We start from the raw sequence: 27254 nt of genomic DNA, 5'->3' as shown, positions 1-27254 counted from the left end.
CCTCAAATTTGCTAGCAGTCTGAATAGGTAGCTGCCTGCAACTGGGGCAAGATATATAGAGTCCCCGACTGCAGACCAGTGCTATACAAAGGCAGACAGAAGAAGATGAGACATGCGTATACCAGGGAACAAAATGCCATAACTGAATGATCAACAACCCCCCCTCACTGCTGGGAGTCAAGGAGATTGACAGAGAAGGGGATTAGGCAAAATCCACACATACATACAAACAAAATACTTTGTGCACAGTGTCTGCATGTTTCCTTCCTGCTATCTTATTTTGGGTAGCTTCAGTCAGTGATAATGATCAGTTTTATTTTGGGGATGCCTGGCTGGAAGCGCATGGAGGGGCCAGACGTGCGTTGACAGGTCCTGTATTCCTGGCGCAGCGCATGTTCACATGCAGGTCTGATGTGGATGCTAAGTCCTAAAGACAGATACTGCATCTAGGCTGTGGGCTAAAGCTCGAGTCGCCGTTGAACATAAATTCACTAAATCCAAACAGTCACATGACAGCAGTGTCATAGCTTCCAAAATTATTTCAATACAGCACTGCTGTTTGCTCACTAAAGGTTTAAAAGGAAGCGTCTGAATCTTTGTGTCTCAGGCTGGTATAAAAAAACAAATAAGGTTGTTTTTCAGGTGTGTTCTTCCTTTTTACAACTACACGCTAATTACAAATTATAAAATGTTGAGAGAAATATCAACGCTAATCATTTAAAAAATGTGGCTTTACACTTCTCTATATGCTTGTCTTCATCCAGTAGCAGTTTCACAACTTAATTCTCAGTCTCCTCCTCCTCCGCTGTGGTTTGAATGGAGGTGAACTCATGCAGGGGGCTGTGGATGTCTAACATGGCCGCTGTTTGATACCCCCTGGTGCATTAGGGGGGTCGCTACTTATATTTGTCAAGGTCAATTAATGAATGCCGGGGTAAAGCTGGCAGGGTCCCCAAAATGCCCCCGGGGCTCATAAATTACCCAGAAGACACATTAAAGGACACGATTTGATCTCCTCCAATTAAGATAATTTAGATTTTTTCCCCTTAACCAAATGCCTACATAGCACCCAGTCAGGTGTAGCCTACATCACTGTTTCTCCCTGCCTCCCTCCCTCCTTCAGCCTCCATCCTGCAGCCTGCTACACCACAACAGTGGCAACAAACCATAGAAGGATGTCCTGCCTGAGCTAATATTTATTTATTTATATTTTTTTGCTTGCGTTAATGCACAGTTCACCCTGCGTGGCACCTTGATCCGTCATAAAACAAAAGAAAGGGTTTCTTTTTTTTGTATCCCCCCCCCCCCCTTTTTTTTTTTCTTTCTTTCTGATTTTTCTTTTTTTACGCCAGAGGCTCAGCTGTGCCCCCCACCACCCCCACCCCTGCACCTTTAAGGCAATGGAGAGGGAGGAAAGCGGCTGCGGAGAAGGAAGCGAGGTTTTATTCCACGGTGCTCTGAGGCAGGGCAGGTTATAAGCGCAGGGACCAGTGTGCGCAGTTTGTGTGTGCGGCTGCGGGGGGAAGATGCGTGTGCTTGTTGCTCGCCGGATGGAGAGAGGTGGCGAAGAGAGAATGAGTTTCCAGCGCAGCTAACAGTCAACTCCATGCGCTTTTTAATCCTCGACAGAAATTCCAACTTTTTACGCATTTTTTTCCCCGCACATACCTGAGATGACACGTTTGCCTCTTTTCAGGGCATAGACTTCTAATTCATTCATTCTTTATTGATTCTTTTCATTATTGGAGGCTTTTTTGGTTCTTATTTTTTATGTTTTTAATATATTTTTTCTTTGATGTTTTAATTTTCTATCCGTGGATTTCGGTGTGCGCATAGGCAGTGCGTCCTGTGCTTTTGAGCCTCTGACTCAGCAGCAGCACAGCTCACCTGGTCCGGAGCGCACCGAGCCGAGCTCCCTCATGTTCCACACAGAGCAGCACTCCGGTACGGGGGGACGGCTGCACTGAGGCCCGGCACGGTGCGGTCAGTCCTAAAAAAAAGAAAAAGAAAGGAGGGGTGAGACGCACAGTTGTGGATCATATACCATCTCCCGTTGTACCAGGAGACAATCAGCAGCAGGAAAAAGCTCAAACCTCCTCCTCTTCATCTTCTTCCCAACGTGAAGGATTGAGAGAGAGAGAGGGAGAGAGAGCGCGCCAGAGGGAGAGAGAGATTTGCAGGCTCCCTTTTCTTATATTGCAATTGACTTGGGAAAAAATAAAAAAGGGGGGAAATAAGAAGAAGAAAGAGTGCGTGGAGAGAAGAAGAAAAAAGCATAAGCTTGGATATTGAACGGAGCGGGGCATGTGGATATTGGCTCTTTTCTTTTTCCAGTGCATCTTGAATGGTAAGTGATGCTTTTGCGCACATCGAACTTAAAGTTTATGCTGATTATCGAACAGAACCAAGCTGCAATTAATATGCGGGGTGGTCTGGAACCATTTCTACTTTGAGGATAATATTTATTTATATTTTGTCCCGGGAAAACGATGGGTAGAACAGGCTGTTGCTATGTCCTGTCACTGACAGTGGGGCTTTTGGTGGGAGGTTGATATTTACTTGCACAGTAACCTTTAATAAAGTGAAAATGTTTTATCCCCTCATACACCTTCGATATTTAACAATAACCTTGTGCAGATAGAGAAGCAGAGAGAGGGGAGAAATGTAGGTTGTGGATAGGTGCAGCCTGTACTGCATGAAGAACGAGGCTCTTTACAGGAATATTTCTATTTTCTTTTTTCTACAATGATTTTTTTTAGTAAAATTTAGGGTCAAAATAATTGGAACAATTATCAGTTTTCATTCTAAATTTGTACAGAAAGGATTATTTATTCCCTCTCTTGAAGCTAAGCTGGGCCTCAGTTTGGCTGCATTTTCATACATCATTTTTAGGTGCCGGATCTGCACTGTTTATAAATCAGATTTCTATTTGTATAAATTATGAAAGTAATATTTTAGTAAATCATTTTGTGGGAACACAGTTGTGTGTTACTTGGTGCAATCAGCCTTTGGTTGTTTTAATCTCTATTCTGCTTTTGAGAGGCATTCAAACAAAAACCGTTATTTGCATGAAATAATTTCTTTATTGACATTCACAATGATTTTCTATTCAAAAATCTACTCATGAACCAAGAAATGAGCTGGTGAATATGTCAGATATTTACTTTCATTCTGTAATTTATTTAAAGTAAAAAAAAAAATTAACAAAATGCTTTGCACATGTAACTGCATGTTTGTGTGCTTTCTCTCAGATCTATTAATTGTCTCCTTGAAAAAGAATGAAAAGGTTGGCCAGTTGTTTTGTGTGTGTGTGTTTCTTTTTTTTCCGGCATTGCACCCGCCATATTAGAAGCACAGACATGGAGTCATTTTGAATTGGGGGGAAAAAAAAGAGACAAGCCCTTATCACCCTTGCCCAAATGCACATCTCGCAAAATGCATCCACATCCCGTTTTGTATACAGTGAATTCCTCAAAAGATTGGCTTGATAAGTGGTAGTTGTATCTTTCTTTGGAGTGGGGGTAACTGATTTTTTTTTACAGCGAACACAGGAATTGGAAAAGGGGGGTGGTGAGGGACACGGGGCTGTGGGGTATAGGACGGGATGTGCGCATGTTGGGGGGCAGAAATCGTCTCGAAAGAAAATTGAGCTATTTTGAAGATCTTTTGAAAGATACGTGGAAGCAAAGGGGTTAAAAAAACAAGACTGGACACAATGTGAACTGAGAGTAGACGATGATGCATCAAGCAAAGATGACAGGAAAACCATTTTGTTGCCAATGTGAAGGGTTCTGTGAAGGCAGGGTTTATTTATAGGAGAGAATGGATTCAAAGCAAATTCTCTTTTTGCTGCAGCCGAGACGAGAGAATTTCCAAGAACACGAGAGGACACTGGTGTTCATTTGAAATCTAACTAAACGCTGTACTGAAATCCCCGTTTGCAGAGCGAGATCCATGGCTTAGCTTGCTTGTGAATGGCTTTTTTCAGTCTCTTTGGTCCAGGCAACAGTGTTGCAAAATGGCTGCTACTAGAGACATCTACATGGAAACTTTGAATGGCAGCAACAGCACTTGTAATTGTGATGAATGCTACGTTCGAGGCTGCTGCTGATGCGGTACCATTTGTATCAGCAGACTTGAATCGTCTGACGCTGACCTTTTCTTCTCATTCAGAGATCTGAGCGTCGTTTTTGTGTCGGAAAGTAGAATTGACCAGTGTTCATTATGATGATCCCTGTATTTTTCCTGTGCCATGCTAAAATTGACAGTACACAGAATTAAAAGGCTGTGAGTGGTGATGTTAGATGCTATTGTTTCTGCCGTGCATTTGTTTTCAGTGGACAGACCTGCAAAGACTGCACTTAACGAGCCATTTCCATCCGAATCGTACATTTTTACACCTCTTGTGGATGGAGAGATGAAGCTTTACGAAATAAAGGCTTTTAGAGCTCTGGTCTGGTACAGGCTGCTGAGGTTGTCTCTATGGAGACCTGGGTAATGAGTGTTGCTGCAGTGTGGGCTTTGGGCTTGACAAACACTGCACTCTGTTCAGGTGACCTGATCAGTGCTTCTCGATACACATCACGGCCTTTCATTAATTTTCAAAAACTGATACACGTCTGTGCAGGTGTCGTTTGCATGCACTATATTTGCATTGGCTCTTAATAGAAAATGTATTTAAAGATTGCAGCTCCTGGCTATTTGCACAGCTTTTCAGTGATCATTTATGAATAGTATCTACTGTACAAACTCCATTTTGCTCTGAATTGCTGTTTTCCAATTTGAGGACACATTTGCAAGCTCATCTACAAGAGATATAAACAATTCAGCACTGTAGAGAGTAAAATCTGCTGTAGAGTTCACTCCAGTGGTGCTTGAGCTTTTAAAGTGCTCTTACAAAAGTGTCTATCCTAAATGGAATAGGAAAAACATTCCAGTTATGAAGAGAGAAAATTGGGGAAATGGCATAATGTTGTTTTTGCTTAGCTATGCCAGGGGGGGAAATCTGACACATGCTCAATTGGACACTAATAAGCTGTGTAAATATACAGTGAAGCGCCTCAATTGGCTCTTAGTATCACTCTGTGCATGTTTATTTTTAGCTTTTAGCTTGGGATGGAAAGGGGGATGCTGGAGAAAAGGTCTTTATCGTGTTATCAAACATGATTAATGTCGGAGCAGACTTTAGTTTTCCTCAGCATTTGTTTCTGTTTTACAACATCGTACTGCAAACTTTTCACAATAACCAACAACTGTTTCCAGTTTTAAAAATATAAAACACCAAGACCCAGGAATATTTATTCAGATATGAGCAAATTATGTAATGAAACATCACTAAACTGACATAAATCAGCGATGTGTATCTGTACACAGTGGCTCGGTCATACCTATATATTTTTATATTCATATCATTGTTCTAATCAGTAGAGCGTATAGTTGTAAATTTCTCACACTAAGTAACAACTTTCATTTGCTTTCCACAATATTTCCTGTCACAGAAGAGTGAAAAAGGAACTCGTGTTGGTTGTTCAGGAATTTGATCCATGTTATGTAAAAGATTGTGTTCCTCATCAAATATATAGTTAAAAAAACACTCAAAAAATGATTCATTCGATTCAATTCAGTTCAGATTTTACTTTCATACTTTGGTAGCAGCAGTTGTTTTAAGGTGCTATATACTGTAAGGTAAAGACTCTGTAGGACTGGAGAGAGAACTCCAATGATCACATGATCCCATATGAGAAAATACTTTGCGACACAGGGAAGGAAGAACTCCCTGAAAGCACACAGCAAGACAAAGCTTATTTTGCCAACATCTCATTGAAGTTACAGCATCTTAGTCTTAATTTTTCACAAGTGTACCTCAGCGCAAATCACACATCACTACCTTCAATCGAAAAGAGTTTTCTGAAGATAATCTAGGAGGCGCGCTTCCCTGAAACATTTTACGACCAGACTAAATGTATTGTACACAGCTAAAATGAATTTCCTTATCTGTAATTTACAAGTGGAAAAATGTGTCTTGGGTTTGCTATTTTTAAATTTGGAGACGACTGCACACCAAATTTTCCTCCTATTTTACAGTTTTAGCCAATCGTCACCACACAAAACAGTGTTGCTTAGAGGTCGCATCAGGGCCAGTAGGAAACTAGGTCTGTGCAGACTCTGGTCTTTTGGTATACATCTGTCACTTCACATAGAGACAGAACGGGTTGACGGAGTCACAGCAACACACATCAGCAAACAATAACTGAGCTCAGTTCCTCAGTAGCACGTTAATATCAGCACACCAGTCAATGCAATGTAGGCCACTGGGAACATGAGTTTAAACTCAGCGTGTTTACTCTGTAAGTGCATAGTTGTCATGTCTTGATTTTGTTCAGTTAGGATCGGCACTCATGCTCGAGATAGTCATTTCTGACAGCTGTATTCATACATTCATGTTTACCGTTAGTAGAAACTGTAAAGTCAATATATTCTAAAACCTAAATGCGTTTATTATGAAATAAACAGTGTTTGTGCTCTTATATTAGCTTAGAGTGTCGCAGTAGGATAGATTTCGTTCACATTTGTTGTTTTTCTTCAAGGTGTTATGAAATCTGGTTCATTCGGTAATGTTAGAAGGCATTAGAGACTTAGTGTTTTTGTGGACTCGCTAATCACTCCGGGATTTGTCCGTGCCATCGGATCGAGGTTTTTTTTGTTTGTTTTTGCCACTGCATGCTTACGCCTTAGCTTGGCTGTGAGTAGACTCAAGCATATGTTAATGGATGCACATTGAACTGTTAAAGGTTTCATTTAACCCAGACCAGAATGCTTAAGGAGATGATAGTGTGTAGTGAGGCAGAAAAAGAGGAGGAAGAGAGGGGGGAAGAGGGACGCACACAGTCAGCTTGTGTTATGTGGTATCTAAAACTCAAAGAGTCATATCAAATCGCCCTGCTTTTCCATGCAGAAACAAGATTATTCTCAGCTTTTTTTTTACACTTATGAAGACTGAACTGCCTTTTTTATCCTTTGTCCAGTTAAAGTTCATGGCTGCGAGTGCCACAGCCCAAATTAACTGGTATAAGTGACAGAAATTGCTCGAGCCCTTTGTTCTTGACATTGTAATGATAATTCAGAGCATCCTGCTGCTTTTTTTTCTGGTTCTAGTCCATATTGCAGCTGACAAGTGTGATAGTTCATTAAAGATATATGAAGATAAACTTAATAAGGTTAAAGTACAAAATGCTATGCAATCATTAGATCAGCCAAGCACTACAACATGCATTCAGGCTTATGGGTGTTTCACAGCTAAGTGGTAACTATAAAAGTTGTTGTCGGTGCTTATGGCTATGGTATTCATATACAGCACATCTGCACATCTAGCACTTAACATGGACTCACAGATTAAAGGTAATACTCAAAAGTATTGAATGACATTTTGACAGAATATTGGCTCAGATCAGTTTTGCACAGTTTAACTGATGGATCACTGCAGTTTAGCTTGTTGTCTAACCTGATTACCAGAACATCTTTGACATTTTGCGTGACATATAAGCTGCATTCTTCAGAAATGGCCTTGCGTGAGTGTACAATGAGACAGTGTTACAGAGCAAGTAAAGTGGTTAAAAACAATGGACTAGAGTTTCCGGTACATCTTATCGGGACTAGTGATTTAACAAGATCACAGTTACCTAAGTTATTTGCATATGTAGGCTTTCATTAGAAAATAGGGCAGTAGGTTAATGCTGTGACCAGTCAGGTACAACAACAGGTAACATAAGCTCTCAAAATAAAGACCTTGGCTGTTTGTCCTTGAACTTGGAGGATTTTATTGAAATGGACTTCATTTCTAATATTCCGGATAAAATGTTACATTTTGACTTTTATTATCTAAAGCATGCAGTGTATCACTGTGAAAGTAGTGAGTTTAGCATATGAAATACACTCTTGGACTTTATTTGGTTCATCTGTTAAACTGCCCTTTAACACAAATGTCTAATCGGCCAATCACATTGCAACAATTCACTGCATTTATCCATACGGGCATAATCAAGCTCAAACTGGGCATCAGAATGGTAAAGAAACGTGGCATGGTTATTGGTGTCATACAGGTATGTTAAAAACTGCAGATCTATTGGAGCTGTACCGAACAACCACCTCTGGGGTTTGCAGAGAATTGTACACAAAAGACAAAAATATCAAGTGAGCACTGTTGATGTCAGAGGTCAGAGGAGAATGGCCAGACTACTTTGCACTGATAAAAACCAAATAACCACTGGTTACAACCACGGAGAGCAACATGCTGAATGTTGAAGCAGCAGAAGACCACTATGGGGACCGCTCCTGTCAGCTGTATCCACAGAAGTTTAGAGCTTGGCTGTGGTTATCCATCAGGTATAAAAATAAATAAACACCAGAGCCAAGTTCTAGACACATTATGGAGTGGCCCCTTCTACAAATGGAATCAAAACTCAATCCAAGGGCACCAGTTTAGCTCAGCTGGACTGAGCGGGCAACCATATGCTGCTGAGGGCGGCCGACCCGGGTTCGAGTCTGACCCGCAGCCCTTTGCCGCATGGCTTTACTGTCAGTCTTCACTGTATCTGTCTAGTAAAGCCAGTAAAAAATATTAACAAATATATTAAAGGGAAAAAATCAATCCAAAAGGGAGAAGAACACTAAACTTGTGCCATGATTCGGTTGCAATGAGCAGATATGAGGTTAAAATTGTTGACAAACACTGTTTCCCATCAACAATATTTGATAATGGAGCATCTACATAATGCACTGAATTTATATATGTTTACACTTACCGTTTTGCCTGATTTGAAATTTTCATATTATTTAAAAAAAAGTATGTAGAACAGACAAAAATGATGCAACTACTGCAAAACAACACAGATCTGTGCACAGATCAGATTGCTGGTTTTACCTCATAGACCACAGAGGGAAGTTCTCATTTGTTATCCCTGAGAAGACGTGAAGGGATGTCAGCAAATTATACTAAACTAACACTGTCTAAACAAAAAAGAATGAAACCAAAATGAGACGTTTACAACAGAAGCATCTGAAACACAGTAATATTACAAAGTATTCCTCTTGAGCTTCACTCCATATCGATTTCATGCTGTTTACACATTTTCACGTGAACAAAGTGAACGACTGCGTTGCTTGCGTTGCAATGATTGCTGCCTGGGATGAAACACAGAGGCAAGAGGTTCAAACAGCATCTCATTCATGTCAGTAATATAAAATACCTCAAGCTTGCAGCAGATTAACAAGACCAATGATGGCAGACACAGTGATGGAAGCATTTTTGCATGTTCGTCCAAATTCGCTGTCCTTGCGTTAATTGTAGACTTTAGAATGTGATTTCATAAAAATATTAATTGAGTCTTGCCCTGAACAAGTGGGAGCAATGTTCTGCTAAACTAAATTATACTGCTGGGAAATGATTTTATCAGATTTTATCAGCTGAACTCGAATTCTGTGGTCAGTTTGTGTAGAGGGGGGAAAGCTAAAAATGAACCATTTTAGAATAAACCTTCTTTATGGGGGGAGGTGTTTACAATAAAGATTACCCAATGTTAAACCATAAAAGACAATCACTGACAAAATAGAAAATACTCCCTTGTAATTTCTTCCTCTGTGGCTGACATATTCATTAAGCATACCAGACCGTGCTGATTAACATTCACAGTCCAGCTCTTTTCCTGTAGCCCAAAATGTGTAACATTTTCAAACATTCTGGCAAATGTTTCATTAAAGTGTTGCTCGCCCCCAGCTCCATTCCGCTCCAGTCTCAGCTCTATCAGGCCTTCCCCAGAAGTGATTATGCTAATTGCTGTTTGATCAGATGATTAAATTATAATTTGATTAATCCCAGGCACTAAACGCTCTGAATATGTTGATGTGTGTTTTGCTGCCTGGCAGTGTTTGCAGGGCCCCTGTCACCGGTGCTGCCAGTATAATTCACACAGCTCAGGTATAGGACAGGGAGTACGCGAGGCTGCGTCGGAAGGTAGTTACGGACACGAATGAAACAGCGGTGTTGATGTACAGCTGCGCAGTAATCACAGAAAACATGATGGTTAATAAAAGCTCACTCCCATCTGTGTGCTGATTGAGTGCAGCTCTAATGCAGATATCTGCCATTTTCTCAGCCGTCGCCTGTCCCTGTTCCTCTCAATTGACTGTGTATCCGTCAGAGTGATTTATATTAGTGAGGGTGCAGATAGCCTCGTACAGGACTGCATGGTTTTTTGAAGTTCTGTAAAGCTAGCATTGCTAGTGTGACTGTGACTTCTTAAACCTCCTGACTGGATATAAATGAAAAAGCTAAAGTAGAGCTAGACACATGAAAACATCACATATTCTAAACAATCGTTAAGAACCACAAAAATCCACGCTTAACAAATTGGCTCACAATTTTTTTGCATAGAAGCAATAAGGATTGTCTTTTCTAGTGGGGTTACTAAAGACAAAATGCTGTTGCCTCAAAGGGAAATGGTGGGCTGATGAGTGGAGGAGGAGGAGGGGGGGAGGGATGAGGGAGACAGTGATGGGAGGGGAGCGGTGATATTTTTCTGAGGCAGAAGAGTATGGCCGTGAGCAGAAAGGCAACAATGTCTAGTCATCTGACCCACAATCCCATTTAACCCCAGGACTTTGATTTGCCCTCCACTGTTAACTGCCACATTTCGCCTCCTTCTTTCTCTCCTGCAAATGGCATTCACTGTGCCCCGGGATAATAGGAAAACAACATGGCAATGAAGCAAAATGTCTTCCTGTTATAGCTCTCTACAGAGGCGGAAAATTCTCTAATCTGTTCGTGTGATACACAGTTAAGGAAATTCTGTTGTGTTTATTTTGATACAATAACCAGTGCCTATGAAAGACCATATTTACACAACTGTTTATATGTTCATCTCTATAAGTCCAGTAAATGAGTGAAATAAATACATCTATCCATTTAGGGCTCAGGAAAAATACATCTGCCAGTACTTGTAACACACCAAATACACTGTATGATTTTTACTCGAAGGATTAAGCAGCCAAGCATCTTCTTTTAAAAGTTTCCTTTGTACTGATCGAGCATTTTAATCAGAAGTGGAAATTTACTTTTTCACCAATACAACATCTCACCAGTCAAAGTTCACACATGTCCCACACATTTGCACTCGTGTTTAGCAGACCGAATGAGTGAGCATTGTTGTTTCTTTCCTTTGAAACGATGAACATGATCCCAAGTATTCTGTCGGTTACGAATGGAGCACGTGTCTCATCTAAAAACATGTCAAAGTGATCAAAAGGTGGAAAGTGAAATACACCAGAGCTGTCTGAGCTTCAGTAAACTTCTCACCCAGTGGTGACTAAACATGTTGGCATGAATGACCAAAAGCTGAAATCCAGCATATGTCAGATCAAGTCAAAAGGACAAACAGGTTAGTGGTGAAGTACACTACCGTGCTTTCTCTCACTTTCTTCTCTTTCTTTCTCACAGAGAAACAAAATCCAGCTGTACTGTAATTACTCTGCTCAGATGCATACCAAACGTCTTTTCTTTAGGCTCTAAGCTCCTGTGCTGTGTCACAGTACCAGTACTGTGGATGATCTTCAGGCTGTCAGCCTTCCTCCTCCAGCAAATCTCCTCATTCATCCCTTCCTGCTGGGTTTAATGTCCTCCTCCTCAGCTCACCTGAGATCCTCTTTCTCTCTCTCTCTCTCTCTCTCTGTCGGCTCAGTCAGTTGAATGGTACTTGATGGTATAGCGAGCAGAGGTAGGAGGAATTTTACTCAAACAGAAATAATGCCACTCTCCCACCCTCTAACAGCATGCACAGCGTATATTGTGCCTCACTAGATTTTATACAAATTTAAGTCAAGTGCTGTAGCACTGTTCAGAGATACAAGTCAAGAACTCACGAGAGCATCTCTAACTAAAACATCCTCTCTCAAAAAACGTACTCCTATTGCTGAAATAGAAAAAAAAATACCATTTTCAGTGCAAAATACGCAGTCATGTTAACGTTCTTGGGGTGTACTCGGAGTGACTGACAATATTCTCTTTTAATAAGTACATTAGTTCTTGTACAAAGAAAATTAAGTTAAAAAATACTTCAAGATCTTAGGGAAAATGTATGAATTTGGTTTTTCTAAGCATTATGCTTAAACTAATGCCTCTAAAGCCAAGTAATTATTATGACAAATTGTTTAAGTGAAGGGTAAAGAAAGAATCGCTTTATGGATGTTCTGGGATTTGTGGAGTTCAACTGATTCTTTGAAAGCCTCACAGTGATCTCATAACTGCAGGTTGCATGAAGCTATAAGCTGCAAGCATAACATTTATCTTTCATCCAGAACTGAGATAAAGACATTTAGACATTTAAGTCCAAATTTCAAATTTCCCAGAATGTCAAACTGTGTTTTTAAAAAGCATTATTTGAAATGGTCATTGTCAGTTGATTCTAGTACGGGATATCCCACCCACACGTGTCCTGGCTGTAGAGCAAGAGCATGGCATCTCATGCTACATGTGCTGTACCGTGTTTCTCTCCATCATGGAACAGATGTTATAGATGTCTGTGAAGGTTCAGACCCAGCAACACACTCAGACAAAAACTGGTTCACCCGAAAGACAAAACTCCAAAACACAGACTTAACAATGTGGTGTATGCTGTACAGTGCAGCGAGGAATGCTCAGACCTCTACATTGGAGAGACCAAACAGCCACTTCACAAGCGCATGGCACAACATAGAAGAGCCACCTCCACAGGACAAGACTCAGCAGTCCATCTGCATCTAAAGGTCAAAGGTCACTCTTTCGAGGATGCCAATGTTCACATTTTGGACAGAGAGGACGGATGGTTTGAAAGAGGAGTGAAAGAAGCCATCTATGTCCACTGTGAGCGACCATCTTTGAACAGAGGCGGGGGTTTACGACACCAACTCTCTGCCATCTATAATCCAGTTTTGAGTTCCCTCCCCAGACGCCTTAACGCCCACTCACATCCTGGGCCATCTGACCTCAGGAAATCGCATGATAAGGTGGGGCCAGGTCCCCCAACCTTTTTAGCGCCACGGACCGGTTTATGCCCGACATTATTTTCACGGACCGGCCTTAAGGTGTCGCGGATAAATACAACAAAATAAAACTAGTACCGGTACCGAAAAAAAAGAAGATTTATTCATGACACACCTGAAAAGACCCAGGAAAACCGAGTTAACGATAAAAACGATAACAAAATAACGCTGAACACCGATAAAATCCCTGAAAACCATACATTTCACACCTGAGCCTCAACTCTCGCGGCCAAACGACTGAAGGACCGGTACCGGTCCGAGGCCCGGGGGTTGGGGACCGCTGAGGTAGAGGACCATCAGGGGGTCCTTTTGTCCCTCTTTGGGGGGAAACTCCCACTGGGGTTAAATCTGGGACTCTCCACCATTTGGCCTTAGAACTGAAGAAGCTTCTCAGATGAGAGGTGAAACGTCTTCAAGTAACTTAAAGAAGTCCAGATGCTTTTCTTTCCAAGCTCCTTAGACTAAGATGTTATAGACATAACATTTTCTTTTTCTCTCAGCCCATGGCTGTTAGTAACTGTCAGTAGGCTGGCCATATCTCAGCTTCTACTTTAGTTTACCTGGTGGTTAACAAAGTAACCCTAAATGTGGATGTAACACAAGGCAATGAAATGAACGAAGCCTGTCTATGAGGTATGTTGACTTATTATTAAAAGGTGCTAGAATGGTGTTGCTAGTTGTTCCTGCTCACCTTGAACCCTGAGTGTACCTCTCCACTGTCACCTCCATCTAACAGAAGACCACCAGTCGTTGATCCTTCCATTACATCTTCTGCTGGCAGACTGATTCAGAGCCAAAAATAAGAGAAAGGCGTGGCGCTGAAAGGGAAATCTAAAGGTAGTTCTAGTTATAGGGCTTTGGAGTTGACGTCACGCCGCAATGCATTATGGGAGCGCAGCGCCATTTTCGGGGTCTACGAATCAAACCAAACACACTGTGTTGGAACGACGACTACAAGAAAGATGCTTAAAAGCAGCTCAAAAGAGAATGAACTGTATAGAGACCGATTGCGTCCAGAGGCGAAGCGGCGGTACTTGCAGAAAATAGTGTGCATTGGAAATGTGGACCCGTATGAAATACGGCCGTGGAGTAGAAACCCTGAAGACCAACCGCTACTGACGTAGCCTGACATATGTTCGTACCTTGTCTGTGGAGTCAGCGCGTACAAGTCGTCATTCAAACAAAGGTAAGTCAGCTCGAGTACTGCGAGTGAAATGCGTTTGATTTCCCTGCAAACATTCACATTAGTGCAGCATAAATTCATTCATGAGGGGAAATTACAGTGAGAACATGTGGAGGCTGTTAGGTGGATAACATAATGAGTTCAGTGCATTGATGTGACACTGTCCTGAAGGATTGTTATTCTTTATGATTAAAGAAATTGCACTAATTTATTCATATTTATTATAAATAATCCTAATTATACATCTTGCTTCCATGTTTGTATCCTGTGTCACTAAAAATACATTTTATTTTAGTTTTATACATCGATTAATGACCTGCAGAATCTCCTTATCATATTAAGTGATTCATAATTGTCACTATATGCTTTCTCCATCTCTAAAGTGATGACATCCTTGCATTACATACTTTAGGTTCATTTTCTGCAGGCAGATTTAGAATATAACATGCAGCATTCTATAGATGGACACATAAAGAAATGAAAAATTACATGTATGTGCTAACTTTCTAAACACTTTGTTACATTTATGATAAAGTAGATAAAACACATTTACGTCGGCCTTGGCTCATTAGTTCTTGTCTTTAAATGAACTTTGTCTGTGTGTGTTTCAGGTCCTGCACTCTCAAAGACTGAATGAACCAGCATTGCAGCCATGGGTCACTGTGAGCATCACAGGGAAGGTTGAAACCGCCCACTGCAGCTGTATGGCCGGAGTCGCAGAGACCTGCAGCCATGTCTCTGCTCTTCTGTTTAATGTAGAAGCAACAGTGTTGATCTGTGGCACAAGGACTGTTACAGATGAACCTGCATACTGGGTTTTGCTGGGCAATGTGACCAAGATACCGCCAGAGGTTGGCCATAAGATAGACTTCTCCTCTTCAGCTGCCCAAAAAAAAGGCTCTCAATCAAAACATAAACAGACCATCTGTAGTGACAGGGAAAAGGAGCCGTCCTCAAAACAGAAAAATCCCACCTGCTACTGTGGAGGAGTTGTCACTGCTATTGGATACTTTGCTGGAGCACAGTAAAGCTGTGGGTTGTGGGAATGACCCATAATGTTTTATCTAGGGGTCTAGATTTATGCCTGTAGTGCACTGCCGTGTAAATAATTTGCATTTACTGAATATATACCGACTGAGTCCCACTGTTCAAAAGTTGAATAAAGAAACAAACTAATTTTTGCCTTTTTTTTTTTTATTAAAACCACTTTATAGAACATCACATCAGTTACAATGATGATATCATTTATAGTTTACAAATGACAAAATGTTTACACAAAATCATGAGTGTTTACATGATATCACCCACTACTAACATTACTTTATTTACTGTATCTTTTGAAAAAATAACAGCACAAGACTTAAGAATATTTAACAGGAGCAGGTTTCATTCTTCCCTGGTTTTATTATCACACTGTTCACCAAAACGCAGCAAACCTTCACCATCTTATCCAGGAGGGTCACCTCTTCACCCTCACATGGAAGAAGTCATCTGATTGGCATGGTGGTATGTTTGCAGCAGGTCCCTTGTGTAGCGCTGGAACCCAGTCACGATGTTTCATCCATTTCATTAGCTTGTTTGCTGCAATAATGCCAAATAATTAGCAACTCTATAAATAGAGGGTAGTTCTGCAAAATCACTCAGTAGGATGTTTGTTCTAATTTGCTATGACCTCAGAGCGCATAGAAAATAAAACTAATAGGCTATAAAGAGAGATATGAACATATTTAGAACTTACCGGAATGAAAATGTCTGGAGCACCAACAGATATTTGGAGATGGAAGAGAACTGGATATCAGCTCATCTCACAGCTGCTATCCAGGCTGGACGCCTTCGTTTGGTAACATCAATACACGAGCTGCTCATGTTGCTTCCAGGTTGGGAAAGAATTAAAAGATAAACCCTTTTCAACCTTATTCTCTTGCCGGTCGTGTGATCGAACATTGCAGCCGACCACACAGCAAATACGAACCATGGTTGTTGTGTGTGACTTCGCTCCCTTTTCACTTGCGCTAGACCCCCAAAATCGGGTCAAAATCCTTTCCACGCCCACCCCCTGTGACATCACGCTCCAAAGCCCTATTCGGCCCCTCCAAAGAACCGATCGACAGCTGAACAGGGAAATATGTCATCCATACATGTCCACTGTTAAGGTTTGGAACAATTAAAGCATCGGAGCGGCAGCAATATTATCTGGTTACAATAATAGAGATGTAAGCAAATGTACCCTACTTTGTTGTCTTGGCCCTCTTGAATTCAGTGCTTTGGTGGGATGAGCCAAGGGTATTGATCCTTGTCAGCTCTCTGGAGCCACAGCAAACCTATGATGTCCTAAAAGTTAACACATGCTTGAAAGAATTATATCCTAACAGTAACTGAACATTTGAATTGGTTGTCCCTGGTGCTGTTACCCTCAACAAGGCCGTTGGTTAATGGCAGAGATGCTCCCCACTGCTTCCCTAGCTTGGAAGTTTGCAGCTCTTCATTGTCCCTGTGTGGGGGGGTTAAACCACAGAACTTGAGAAATTTTGAGAGAGAAGAGTTGGAGGAAAGTTTAAAGAATCACCACAGGTTATCCTGAAGTGGAACAAGAACGTGTGACTCAGATCTCATGGCAACCAATCCAGAACTTGATAAAGCGTTCATTAAAGCCAAAAATGTTTTGAGAAAAGTGTGTATTACTGAACTCAGTAGGAGTCATCCACTGAATATCATGAATATCTGTGTTTCAGACTAAAGTAACTCAGTCTGGACCAGACTTGTGGCTTGTAGGTAGATAAGAAAGCTAATGTGTCACAGAATAGATATGGATGGCTACTTTTATTGTAGTTAGCTCCGTAACTCATAATGAGAACTGACTTCTGTGGCTCCAGAAGGCTGGGAAATGACTAGAGTCTACATTAAGCTCTGATCCGCGCTTGAATTTCCATATGACCTAATATTAGGTAAATGCAGTCATATCAACATAGCATCACTTGGGAAGCGTAATGGAGCATTATCTGAGATGGTTGTTTCTTTCTCCTGATGTGCTTTTGTATGTTAGTATCAGTGGCAGTTACTAGAACTTTATTTACTCCCTACCTCTCCGTCTCAGTCTATTTGCCGTGTTTGTCCTTTCCCGCCTTAGTGATGTAACTGATTAATGTCTTCAAAGTGCACAGTATGTAGGAACTCCCTCCTCTTATGTTAGCGCTTATGTAAATGAGCATTCATATGCATCAACTAACCCACTCCACAGTGATTCTTTGCTCACCCTCCAGAGAGTTGACATCAGAGAAGGGTATCATTGGTTTTACATAGCAGCTGCGTGGCACTGAGCACATCGCTCAACATTATTCATGAGGGCAAATTGGGCGCCGGTGATTTGGGAGAGTGAGGGTACTCTGTTCTTCGATCAGTGCATCTCAGCTCAGTGCAGCGCTTCTCTTTACCGCTCATTGTGTAAGCCCCTAGGGCAACAGTGGAGAGGGTAGGGGGTGGGGTGGGTGCTTGCTTACTCACTGCCATCATGAGGCCATCCTGTTCTCCACCCTATCTCCACCCCTCCCTATCCAACCCCCATTTTCTACTCCCCCAACCACCACACTCTCCTCCCTAGGCAGCCACTGCAGAGCTTTGCCTTAATTACCTGCATCGCCTGCTATGAGCTGTCAGTGTGGCTCAGTCCTTGTTTGCCCCAGTGGAGATGCCCTAATGTCTTGATGCCCTGGTGCCCGCTGACCTGGTGCAGACCACATAGGCCACATTGTGGTTAATACCCAATCGGGCTCCAGTGTTTAAATACATTAACAGCCTTGGCTGAGCACATGTTTTTGGGCTAATAGCTCATTGAATGTGATAAAATCACAGAAGAAAGGGTGAAAATCACGCTTTTGTTGTGGGAACCAAGCAGTCAACCCGGATAATATGTCATAAATTGTAGATTTTTTTTTCTCTTTTGTTGGCATTTCATCGGGAAAAAAAGGAGCCTCCATACTCATTCAGTAAAAGTTGATTAATGATGTTTGGTTGAGGTAAATACAAGCTGCGCAAAAACCCCCTGACACATCAGTGGTCTAATGCACAGGCTAATGCATAGGCCTATTTATGCTGTGTGTTAGTGGGACCTGTATTGATCTCACATTTACTTAAATGAATTGCCTCAGTGAAGCAACCACTGACTGGCATTGGTCTGCAAGCAAATACTGAAGGAAAAATATAAACATTATTTGGTTAATATTTTTGAGATGTTATATAACTGAGAATTTTTTTAACCCCTATCTTGATTTTTAAAAGATAACTACAACTGTTTCCTGTCTGCTATTCTCTGTCATGCTCACCAGTGAACCAAGCCCATGTCAGTCTCTATGTTCATGGGCTACCAGACATTAACCCCACCTCCCACACACAGACACACACACACACACACAAGCGCACAGATCCATCTGACACGCCTGTGTGCACTCTCCGTGACCGAAGCTTGTCTGTTGCCCTTGAGCTCCGAACATAGTAGCAGAGGCTCTGCAAAGAGAAGATTGCATGAGGAGTCACCTGCAATCCATGATTAGAGTCTTCAGCAGGGCCTGCCACCAATAGGTGCTGACATCTGGGAGCGTGCCAAGCATTATTCCACACAGGAAGAGGCTAACTCAAATGGACCCCCATCCCACCCCCACCGGTTCCTGCCCCTCTTCTGAGAATTGCTAAGGAAGAACACGCGCAAAAAAAGTGAGAGTCCATCTATTATACATGCGTGGGATTCATAATTGAACAATATCACTTTTTCCTCTTTGTGATTTTGGCTCTGGGAAAAGTAATGTCAATTAAGACAACTCTGGCACAAGCTGCCATGTAGAAGCTGTTAGAGAGTATGCCTCTGTGTGTGGGCATGATGGGCGTGGGAGAGGGTTGGTGTTCCTTCAGCATGATAATGTGATGGCATGTGGGTAACGCCAGAGCCATGTTAAGGGAACAGAGAACGGATGCACTGAAGGATTTAAATAGTTTGTATAAACCTAAAAAGTGTTTTCTGACAGTTTCATGGTATAATGATTCGTGTCATTTTCGCAAGAGTGAGCCTTTGTAGATATTTACAGTAGCTTCATTTGGACTTATTCTTTTAGACTTTGTGACACAAATGACTCTGTCACCAGAAAAAGAAAATCCCACCTGGACCCCAGTGGCTGTGTGTGGGTGGAGCTGCCTGAACCACTTCCACAGTGAAATTCCAGCCACAGAATGACCAGAAACAAAACAAAACAAGACTCATTTTTTTAAAACTGAAAAATCTCCCCACAGCAGACACGGCTCCTCTCCCGGTAATGACTTATTTTGATGCATTTCTCCTCTATTTTATTCTTTACCATCAATCTGTCTTTACAGTACTTAAATAAAGCAGTAGCACCCCTTCCAATTGTGATTTTCTTTTCTTTTTAGCTAGTATTCATTTAGTTAATGTACAATTATTAGTGCAAATTGTTTATGTGTCAAAATGATCCTGTTCCATGATGTTTGCTGTCTTTCAATTGCTGTTTTATATTAATTTTTAGTAATATTGATAAAAAGCCCATTAATGTGAGAGACCTATGAACAGAAAATCCAACAAGATGTGGACCAAAGTGTTGCAGACTGCAGCCATTATCTGCCAACCAGGCTGACGGCTGACTGAGTATTGATAGGGTCCACATAAATCTTTTATCTCCTGTTTCAACATTCTGCTAGCTCTTGTTTTGATCTTGCTCGTGCGGTCCCAGCGTTATCAACAGATCCTCAAAAATGTGCTTTATCCGGCTGCAAAAACAATGCGTAAGGTATCTCTGAGATGCGCATGTGTATGTGTTACGTCTTTCTATTTTATCACAGCCGTTAATAAGATTATTATTTAACGGTGGTACACACGCTTGATGACAGCCAGCAGCCTCCCACGTGCTGTCTCTTTGCTTGAAAGAAACAATTATGATAAATAGTCTTGGGCTGTTAATTTATAACTGAATATTCAATATTATGTTCCCCAAAATACAAATTGTGTTTATGTGTGGGTTCTTCTTTATTAGATATTACTCAGTGTCAGAGTAAGAGGGAATAGACTGTGAGGAGTGTCTACTTTTAACCAGATTCAGATGCATTGCTGGATGTAGGGCCCAAGTACCTTAATTATTTATAAAGTAGTTGATTTTCTTTTTCAATTTTCATGAACCATGAGCCACAGCACAGCAGAGCATATGTGTTGTTTAATTTTCCAAATTTTTAGCTGCAAGAAAGGTCCAGTGGATAATAGTGGATAATAAATGCAGATCAGGAGGTGGCTTCATGCGTTTTGTTTTTTTTTTGCTCTGGTTTGTTGTTTTTGTACCTGTATCCTTGTGTAAAGGTGGAAAAAATCAGAATGTTGAAGGCAGGGTTAAAGTAGTGTGAAGGAGAGATGAAGGTTAGAAGAGAATGCAATCAGACAGCTGGAAAAGAAATAGATACAGAAAAAGAGACTGAAGAGGAATAAAAAAGGTAAAAACGTTCATTTCAAGGAGGTTGTGGATGACGACTAAGCTGAAGCGTGCTTTCGACCTCTGTCAGAGCATCTCTTCCACCCTTTTCTTTGCATTCTCGTCCCATCTCTGTGTACATAGCGGCCTCTGTGTCACTGTCTGAGAGCTTTCCAGCTCTCCCATCTCCCCATCCAACCCCCACCCTGACTATTTTCCTCTAAAACGTAAATGCACTCCCAGTGTATCTATCTGAAACTGTTGGGATATGGTGGGGTTTTATATCCATCAGGCTTTCTCATCTTAAAATAAACATCCAAGCAGTAACGTGTAGAGGTAGTTTGGGGGTCTTAATTTTTTTCACGTGTATGTGAAACAAAAGCAGTTGTGGGGTGAACTCTTTCTCACTCTGTCACTTTTAACAGTTATGGTAAAAGCTGGTTGTTACCACTACACCGGCCAAGGTGAATGAAAACGAATATTATTCTGATATGAAGAGAATTTAGATTCTGTCTGATTTTTTCTTACTGACCTGTCATTATGAGGTGTTTTTCAGAACTTGTGATCTATATTAAAAGTCTGGCACCCAGCTTGACCTGACAGTAGATAAAATCGAAGTACTTTTGTTGCCTGCTTTTGTTGATAGCTTCATATACTGGGCTTCCCCATAATTGTAAATATAGACACTATATTGGAAAGAAAAATCATGCAGTGTGACAGATCTAACTCTTGGATTTCCTCAGCCTTTACATTGTACAGCTTGTTGAAGATCAGGTTCAGACTGAGCTCATACATCTGTTTTGGAAGAAAATGAACTGCACGGCGGTGAAAAAGTCATCCATATAAAAGAGTCTCGCTCCCTGCTATTCATAACAGATGCTGAGATTTTATGACCATCTTGATGGCAGACTTTCCTGCTTGAGAAAACCACTGACAAGCTGTTACTCTGTGTGATTACATGGCTGTAAATTAACCCCTGAGAAGTTGTCTGTGTATCATTATAGTTGGAGAGGGCCATTCTAAATTATTTATTATGCCTCTGTCTAATGATTTTGGCCTGCTTGCAGCTTATGTACTGTGTTTATGACAGCATAGTCGAACTCCGAGAACAACTGTTTTGAGGAAATAAAAATCATAATAATGGTAAAAGGTTTATGCTTCATAAATGAGCCATTTAATTGTTGACTGACAAGTTTAAAGGGTTAATAATATGTCACTCTATGACACTGACAAGGGTAGGGGAAAAAGCAAAGGAGAAAAAACACAAGGGACTAACCTTCAAAATAAAACAGAAATCAAAATGAAGTCAACAAGATAGCACGGCAAACGAAACACTTGAGAGTTGCCCTGGAATATAAGGGCAGTAGTGTTAAGGCAGTTTAAAAAAAAATCAAATGAACACCCTCACAATAATTGTACTGTAGTTAGATTATTTGTATAATTGCTTAGTGAGAGGTTTGAGGAGGCTCTTGTGCTGATATCATGTATTAAAGCTGAATGCTATCTGTCCAAACCTTTGGTATCTGCACAGCAAACATGAGGGGGCACTGTGGACAGACCCACACAGTGGGCAGCCCATTGTGGGCCCCAGGACCAACATGAAAATAAGGGCACATGTGGGCCCCAGATGGGCTTTAGTGGAGTAGCCTATAGAGTGGGCTGCCTACACTAAGTGGAGAGAGGAGCTCATATCTGCCCAATTATACAATACAGCCACCAATTGGTATAAAGTGTGGACCAGAATGTTGCTCAAAATAAATAAACTCCTTATTCAATTCAATTTTATTTATACAGCGCCAAATCACAACAACAGTCCCCTCAAGAGGCTTTATATTGTAATGTAGACCCTACAATAATACATAAAGAGAAAAACCCAACAATCGTATGAACTCCTATGAGCAAGCACTTTGGTGACAGTGGGAAGGAAAAACTCCCTTTTAACAGCAAGAAACCTCCAGCAGAACCAGGATCAGGGAGGGGCGGGGCCATGTGCTGCGATTGGTTGGGGTGAGAGAAGAAAGACAGGATAAAGACATGCTGTGGAAGAGAGACAGAGATTAATAACAAGTATGATACAATGTAGAGAGGTCTGTTAACACATAGTGAGTGAGAAAGGTGTCTGAAGAAGAAATACTCAATGGCTATTCACAAGGAATCACCACATGGTTGATTTGGTCCCACGTGGGGCCACACATGTGGGTAGGTCCATAGTGGGTCTGACCGTATAAAACCCATATCGGGACACCAACATTCAAAACTACTGTAAGCTCTGTGTTCACACGCCCAGTTGGAGCCCACGTGGGATAAGTTTGTGTTTGCTCCACCCACACAGCCCCAAAGTTCACCTATAACTAGTCACTGTGGACCTGCATGGGCATTTTTGCCAGTTAAGGTAGGTAACATTTAAGTCTAAACATAGCCAAGCTGGCATTCAATAAAGTCTCCCAAAGCTGAACTGTGTATCATGGTGACTCTACCCTCTCTTGCCACCTCATGGAAAAAGAAACTACAGTCTTGTAGCTGTCGACAACTGCAGCCATTCTCTTTTCGACACCTCCAGGCCCGGCCCTCTGAGTACTGTATGTGTGAAGTGAGTGCAGCTAGAAATGTGCAGAAACATGTGTACGCCACACTGTTTGTTTGTTGTTACAGGTTGAACGACCAGTGGGTGGAAGTAGCCGGTGACTTGAGAACGCTCATTAGGAATTTATGAAGCGCTAAAATGTTTGGTCTCTGGGGAGGGGGGATTGGCAGCCGTCGCACAAGCATGCTGGGGACAGGAGGAGGTAGACCGCATTAGCAGAGAGCAGACATACAGTAGAGATGCAATATTTACAAAGGGTGACTGACAGAGGCTGCTCATGCGACAGCTCTGCAGGACTGCTGATCACTCTCTGTTCACTCGCTCTGTGTGCAGTGAGGAATTATCACTTCCAAGTTTGTATATGTGCAATTTTTTTATTTAGTTTGGAGATGCAGATAGCAGAGCTGATTACAGTAACACATTGTAGGCAATACTCGTTTCTACAGCACAAAGAAGCATGTGGGCAGCATTTCAGCAAGCTTCATCACATCTACAGTCTTTGCCGTTATCATCCTTGTACATTCTGGTAAAAATATGAATTCCATTACATGTAACGGCGCATGCATACAGGAAGTGGCTGCAAGCAGCATAGCAACCAGAGACCACAGAATATCAGTGACCTTCAGTGACGTTGAGTGAAAGAACCACTTACAATATTGCATATTTCAATAAAAGATCCTCAGTCACACTTTTGTGAAAATTAAGGTGAGCTGAACAGTCAGCTTAAAAGCACTGCATGACAACCAGTCATTTTAAATGTGCATGGGCCATGACCCTTATATCATATTAATGAAGAAACTTTTGTCATTAACTTCATAGGTGGTACCCTCCATGGACCCTGGTGACACTGTCACAATAGATCTAGTAGAGTCCTTTTCAATGCATTGCACATTACAGAGGCAGCATCCAATAAATATGTGTTTCAGCTATGTTTAAAAGACATTAAAGACAGCAGTGTTCACGTTTGCTTAAAACTTTCTTTAAGTTTTAGTTGAAAAAGTGAAAGAGTAAATGAGTAAAGTATTATTTTTGAAGCAAACTAAGCCCGGATGTGTCTTCCATCTGAATTTAGACGTAATGTAACATATTTTTAAACCAAGAGCTTTAACCTGAAAAACAGTGTCAATGGACGCTTGGTGCTTGGTGGGATATTCACCTGTCTGATAGACAAACAAGTTTCATGAGCATCTCTAAATTTGAATTGAAACATAAAGCAAACTGATGTTTACCTTTGTGTTTGTGAATGAATGCTGCTAACTCAGCTCAATTAGGACTGATCAAAACCAGTAGAAATAAAACACATATAAAAACAATTATGTGATTATGATGAGCAGCACTCATTTTAATGTCTTTTACCTATGTTTCTAATGGCGATCTATATAATTATGACGCATCTTCTCTTTTGCCTTGGCATCATTTCCTGTAAGACACAACACTGTTGTTGAATCTCATCTATTGGTGATGAATCTCTTAAATAAATATTACCGCTGAAGGTTATGCAATTTCCTCGGGGAGAGAAAATCGTATAAAAGGAACTACAGTAAGTGACAACTGTGATACATATGGAGTGTTTGTAGATTTATAGAAACATGTTACAAACACACATCATGACTTTATTTTGCACTGGATGTACTAAACGAGTTCTGCTGTCTTACTTGGGTTCCAGCCAATAAACATATCCTGGCTGCATGCCGACAGTGTGGGTTGTCCATTACAACACAGAGCTGCATTGTCAGTTTTTATCCACAGCGGTAACTTACTGCTGGGGAAGTGCATCACATTACATTGACTTGCTTCATTAGTTAAGATGACTAGAAAACATCTTCTGTTGCACACATGACAAATTCACAGCTTACCAGCTGGTGCATGTATTTTGGCAATATCCAAATGGTAGTCACCGAAACGTATTCTCAGTGAGTGCTTGATGCCACAGCAGTAATATGCTATATCGTTGTTGTAATGATGAATAATTTATTTTTAAAATGCAAAATTAAATATTGCTGTAATGGCTTTTAGATCTATTGTAAAATGTAGGCACAAATGTGTTTGTCAAGAGAAAACGTATGGATATTTCCCTATGAGGGTTAAAATACAAGTTCCCATTTAGAGTTTCCAATTAATAATTAGTTAAGCTGAAAGTGCTGAGTTTTTTTATTTAAAAAAATAGCCTGTAATGGCTTTTTAAAAACATACATTCACTGTGATTACAAAGAAACAAATTCGTCAGAGCTCAAAGAAATTCAGTAGCATAGGTCCTTAGCTTGGAGTTTGTTCTCCTCATGTTTCGTGGGTTCTCTCAGGGTACCTCCCCCAGTCCAAAGACATGCAGTTAGTGGGGATAGATTAATTGGAAACTCTAAAACTAAGTGCCCACAGGTGTGAATGTGTCTGTGTGTGGCGACCTGTCCAGGGTGTACCCTGCCTCTTGCCCCAAGACAGCTGGGATAGGTTCCAGCCCCCCCGCGACCCTGAAAAGGATAAGCGGCAGAGGATAGATGGATGCATAGAGGTCCTTCGCTTAATCACCTCACTTTGGTGTGGTATTGCAGACAATGCATAATATCAGAAGGTGTTAAATTGAGCATAGTCATTGTCTTGATGTGTTCCATTTTTGTGACGCCAATCCATCCTGGTGAAAACACGATCAGACCCTTTGGTGAATACGTTGTGGGCCGCAGGCCTTTCTTCTGACCGCACCTTTTAGAAGAATTTTGTTTCTATTTCTCGGTGAGCGATTTAAAAAAAGTATTTTCTTAACAATAATGAAAGTTACTGAACTGACTCTGGTATGGATAGACGCACTTTGTCTGTAGGCAGGTCTGGCTTTCTCTGCAGCTCTGTAGTTTCACATCTACTACTACTCTCTGGGGCCTTGCTGCAGTGTCTCTTCATAGACAACAAGAAACACACTCCTGCCACCTCTTATCACTGCAGCGAGGACAAACACAGCAGCCAGCCTGTGAAAAACACACTTGGCCTAAATTAAAGAAAAAAATCAAATGCAGTAGAGCACTAATATGTAAATATGGTTGTTCTCTCACAGATCTTTGACGGGTCCTTTCTTGGTAGTTATTAAAGGATTCGCCGTGCCGTGTCTGACGTGGTTTTCTGATCTCATTTCTCTCTGCAGTTTTCGGTGAAGATCTACGTTCCAGCTTATATTTTGTCAATGCATCTGTGCAAGAGGTAGTGTTTGCCAGCACCACAGGGACATCGGTGCCCTGTCCCGCCGCAGGTGTGCCTCCTGTCTCACTGCGCTGGTACCTGGCCACCGGCGAGGAGATCTATGATGTGCCAGGGATCCGTCATGTGCACCCCAATGGCACCCTTCAGATCTTCCAGATCCCCCCTTCCAGCTTCAGCAAACTCATCCATGACAATACCTACTATTGCACAGCGGAGAACCCCTCAGGGAGAATCAGGAGCCAAGATGTTCACATTAAGGCTGGTCAGTTTCTCTGCTCGTCACTCTGTTTTGTTTTCCATTGGGTCGTCACATCGCAAATCAGCAAACTTTTAGAACAATTTATGCTCCGATTTGGATACAGATTGGTCAAAAGTTTAAACATATACAATAAGTGCTGTGACATTTTAAGTTGACATATCAAATACTTTTCAAGATAATTTTTTTTTGAAAAATGGTCTGTCAACCCACTTTCAGGTCATTTTTCATACAATGGAATCTAATATTTAAACATGAGTATATCAAAAACTAATAAAGATAAAAGCCTGAATTTCTATTTTTCTAACTATAATTTGGTGCTTATGTTAACAAAAGTCTAATAACTAGATATTTAAAATATGAAAAACTGTCCATCACTGCTTCATATTCCCATATTTGAGAAATCAAAAAACTTCACATAGTTCAGTTCAGTTCTTTTTTATTTCAAACATATACATTCACCAACGTTTCATAAACAGAAAAAGACTAGTGACAATGTCTGAATAGTATATAATT

General features: G+C 41.1%; 1 protein-coding gene across 3 annotated transcripts in view; it reads left to right on the top strand.

The window, feature by feature from the left end:
- The first annotated feature begins 1402 nt into the window (after nt 1-1402).
- Nucleotides 1403-27254, top strand: part of dscama (Down syndrome cell adhesion molecule a) — a 107649-nt gene continuing 81797 nt past the window's right edge. For all 3 annotated transcript variants that reach the window (XM_085469487.1, XM_085469488.1, XM_085469486.1), the window contains exons 1-2: nt 1403-2347; nt 26427-26744. In XM_085469487.1, the coding sequence (XP_085325613.1) occupies nt 2305-2347; nt 26427-26744 (361 nt within the window). In that variant the 5' untranslated portion in view covers nt 1403-2304. The remainder of the gene's footprint in view (nt 2348-26426; nt 26745-27254) is intronic.

This window comes from Copadichromis virginalis, linkage group LG10 (assembly GCF_057382275.1).
Source record: "Copadichromis virginalis isolate Kocher_CV1m ecotype Utaka linkage group LG10, C_Virginalis_male_GT1.1, whole genome shotgun sequence".
NCBI classification, from domain to species: domain Eukaryota; kingdom Metazoa; phylum Chordata; class Actinopteri; order Cichliformes; family Cichlidae; genus Copadichromis; species Copadichromis virginalis.
This window is presented reverse-complemented; position numbering and strand designations above follow the sequence as displayed.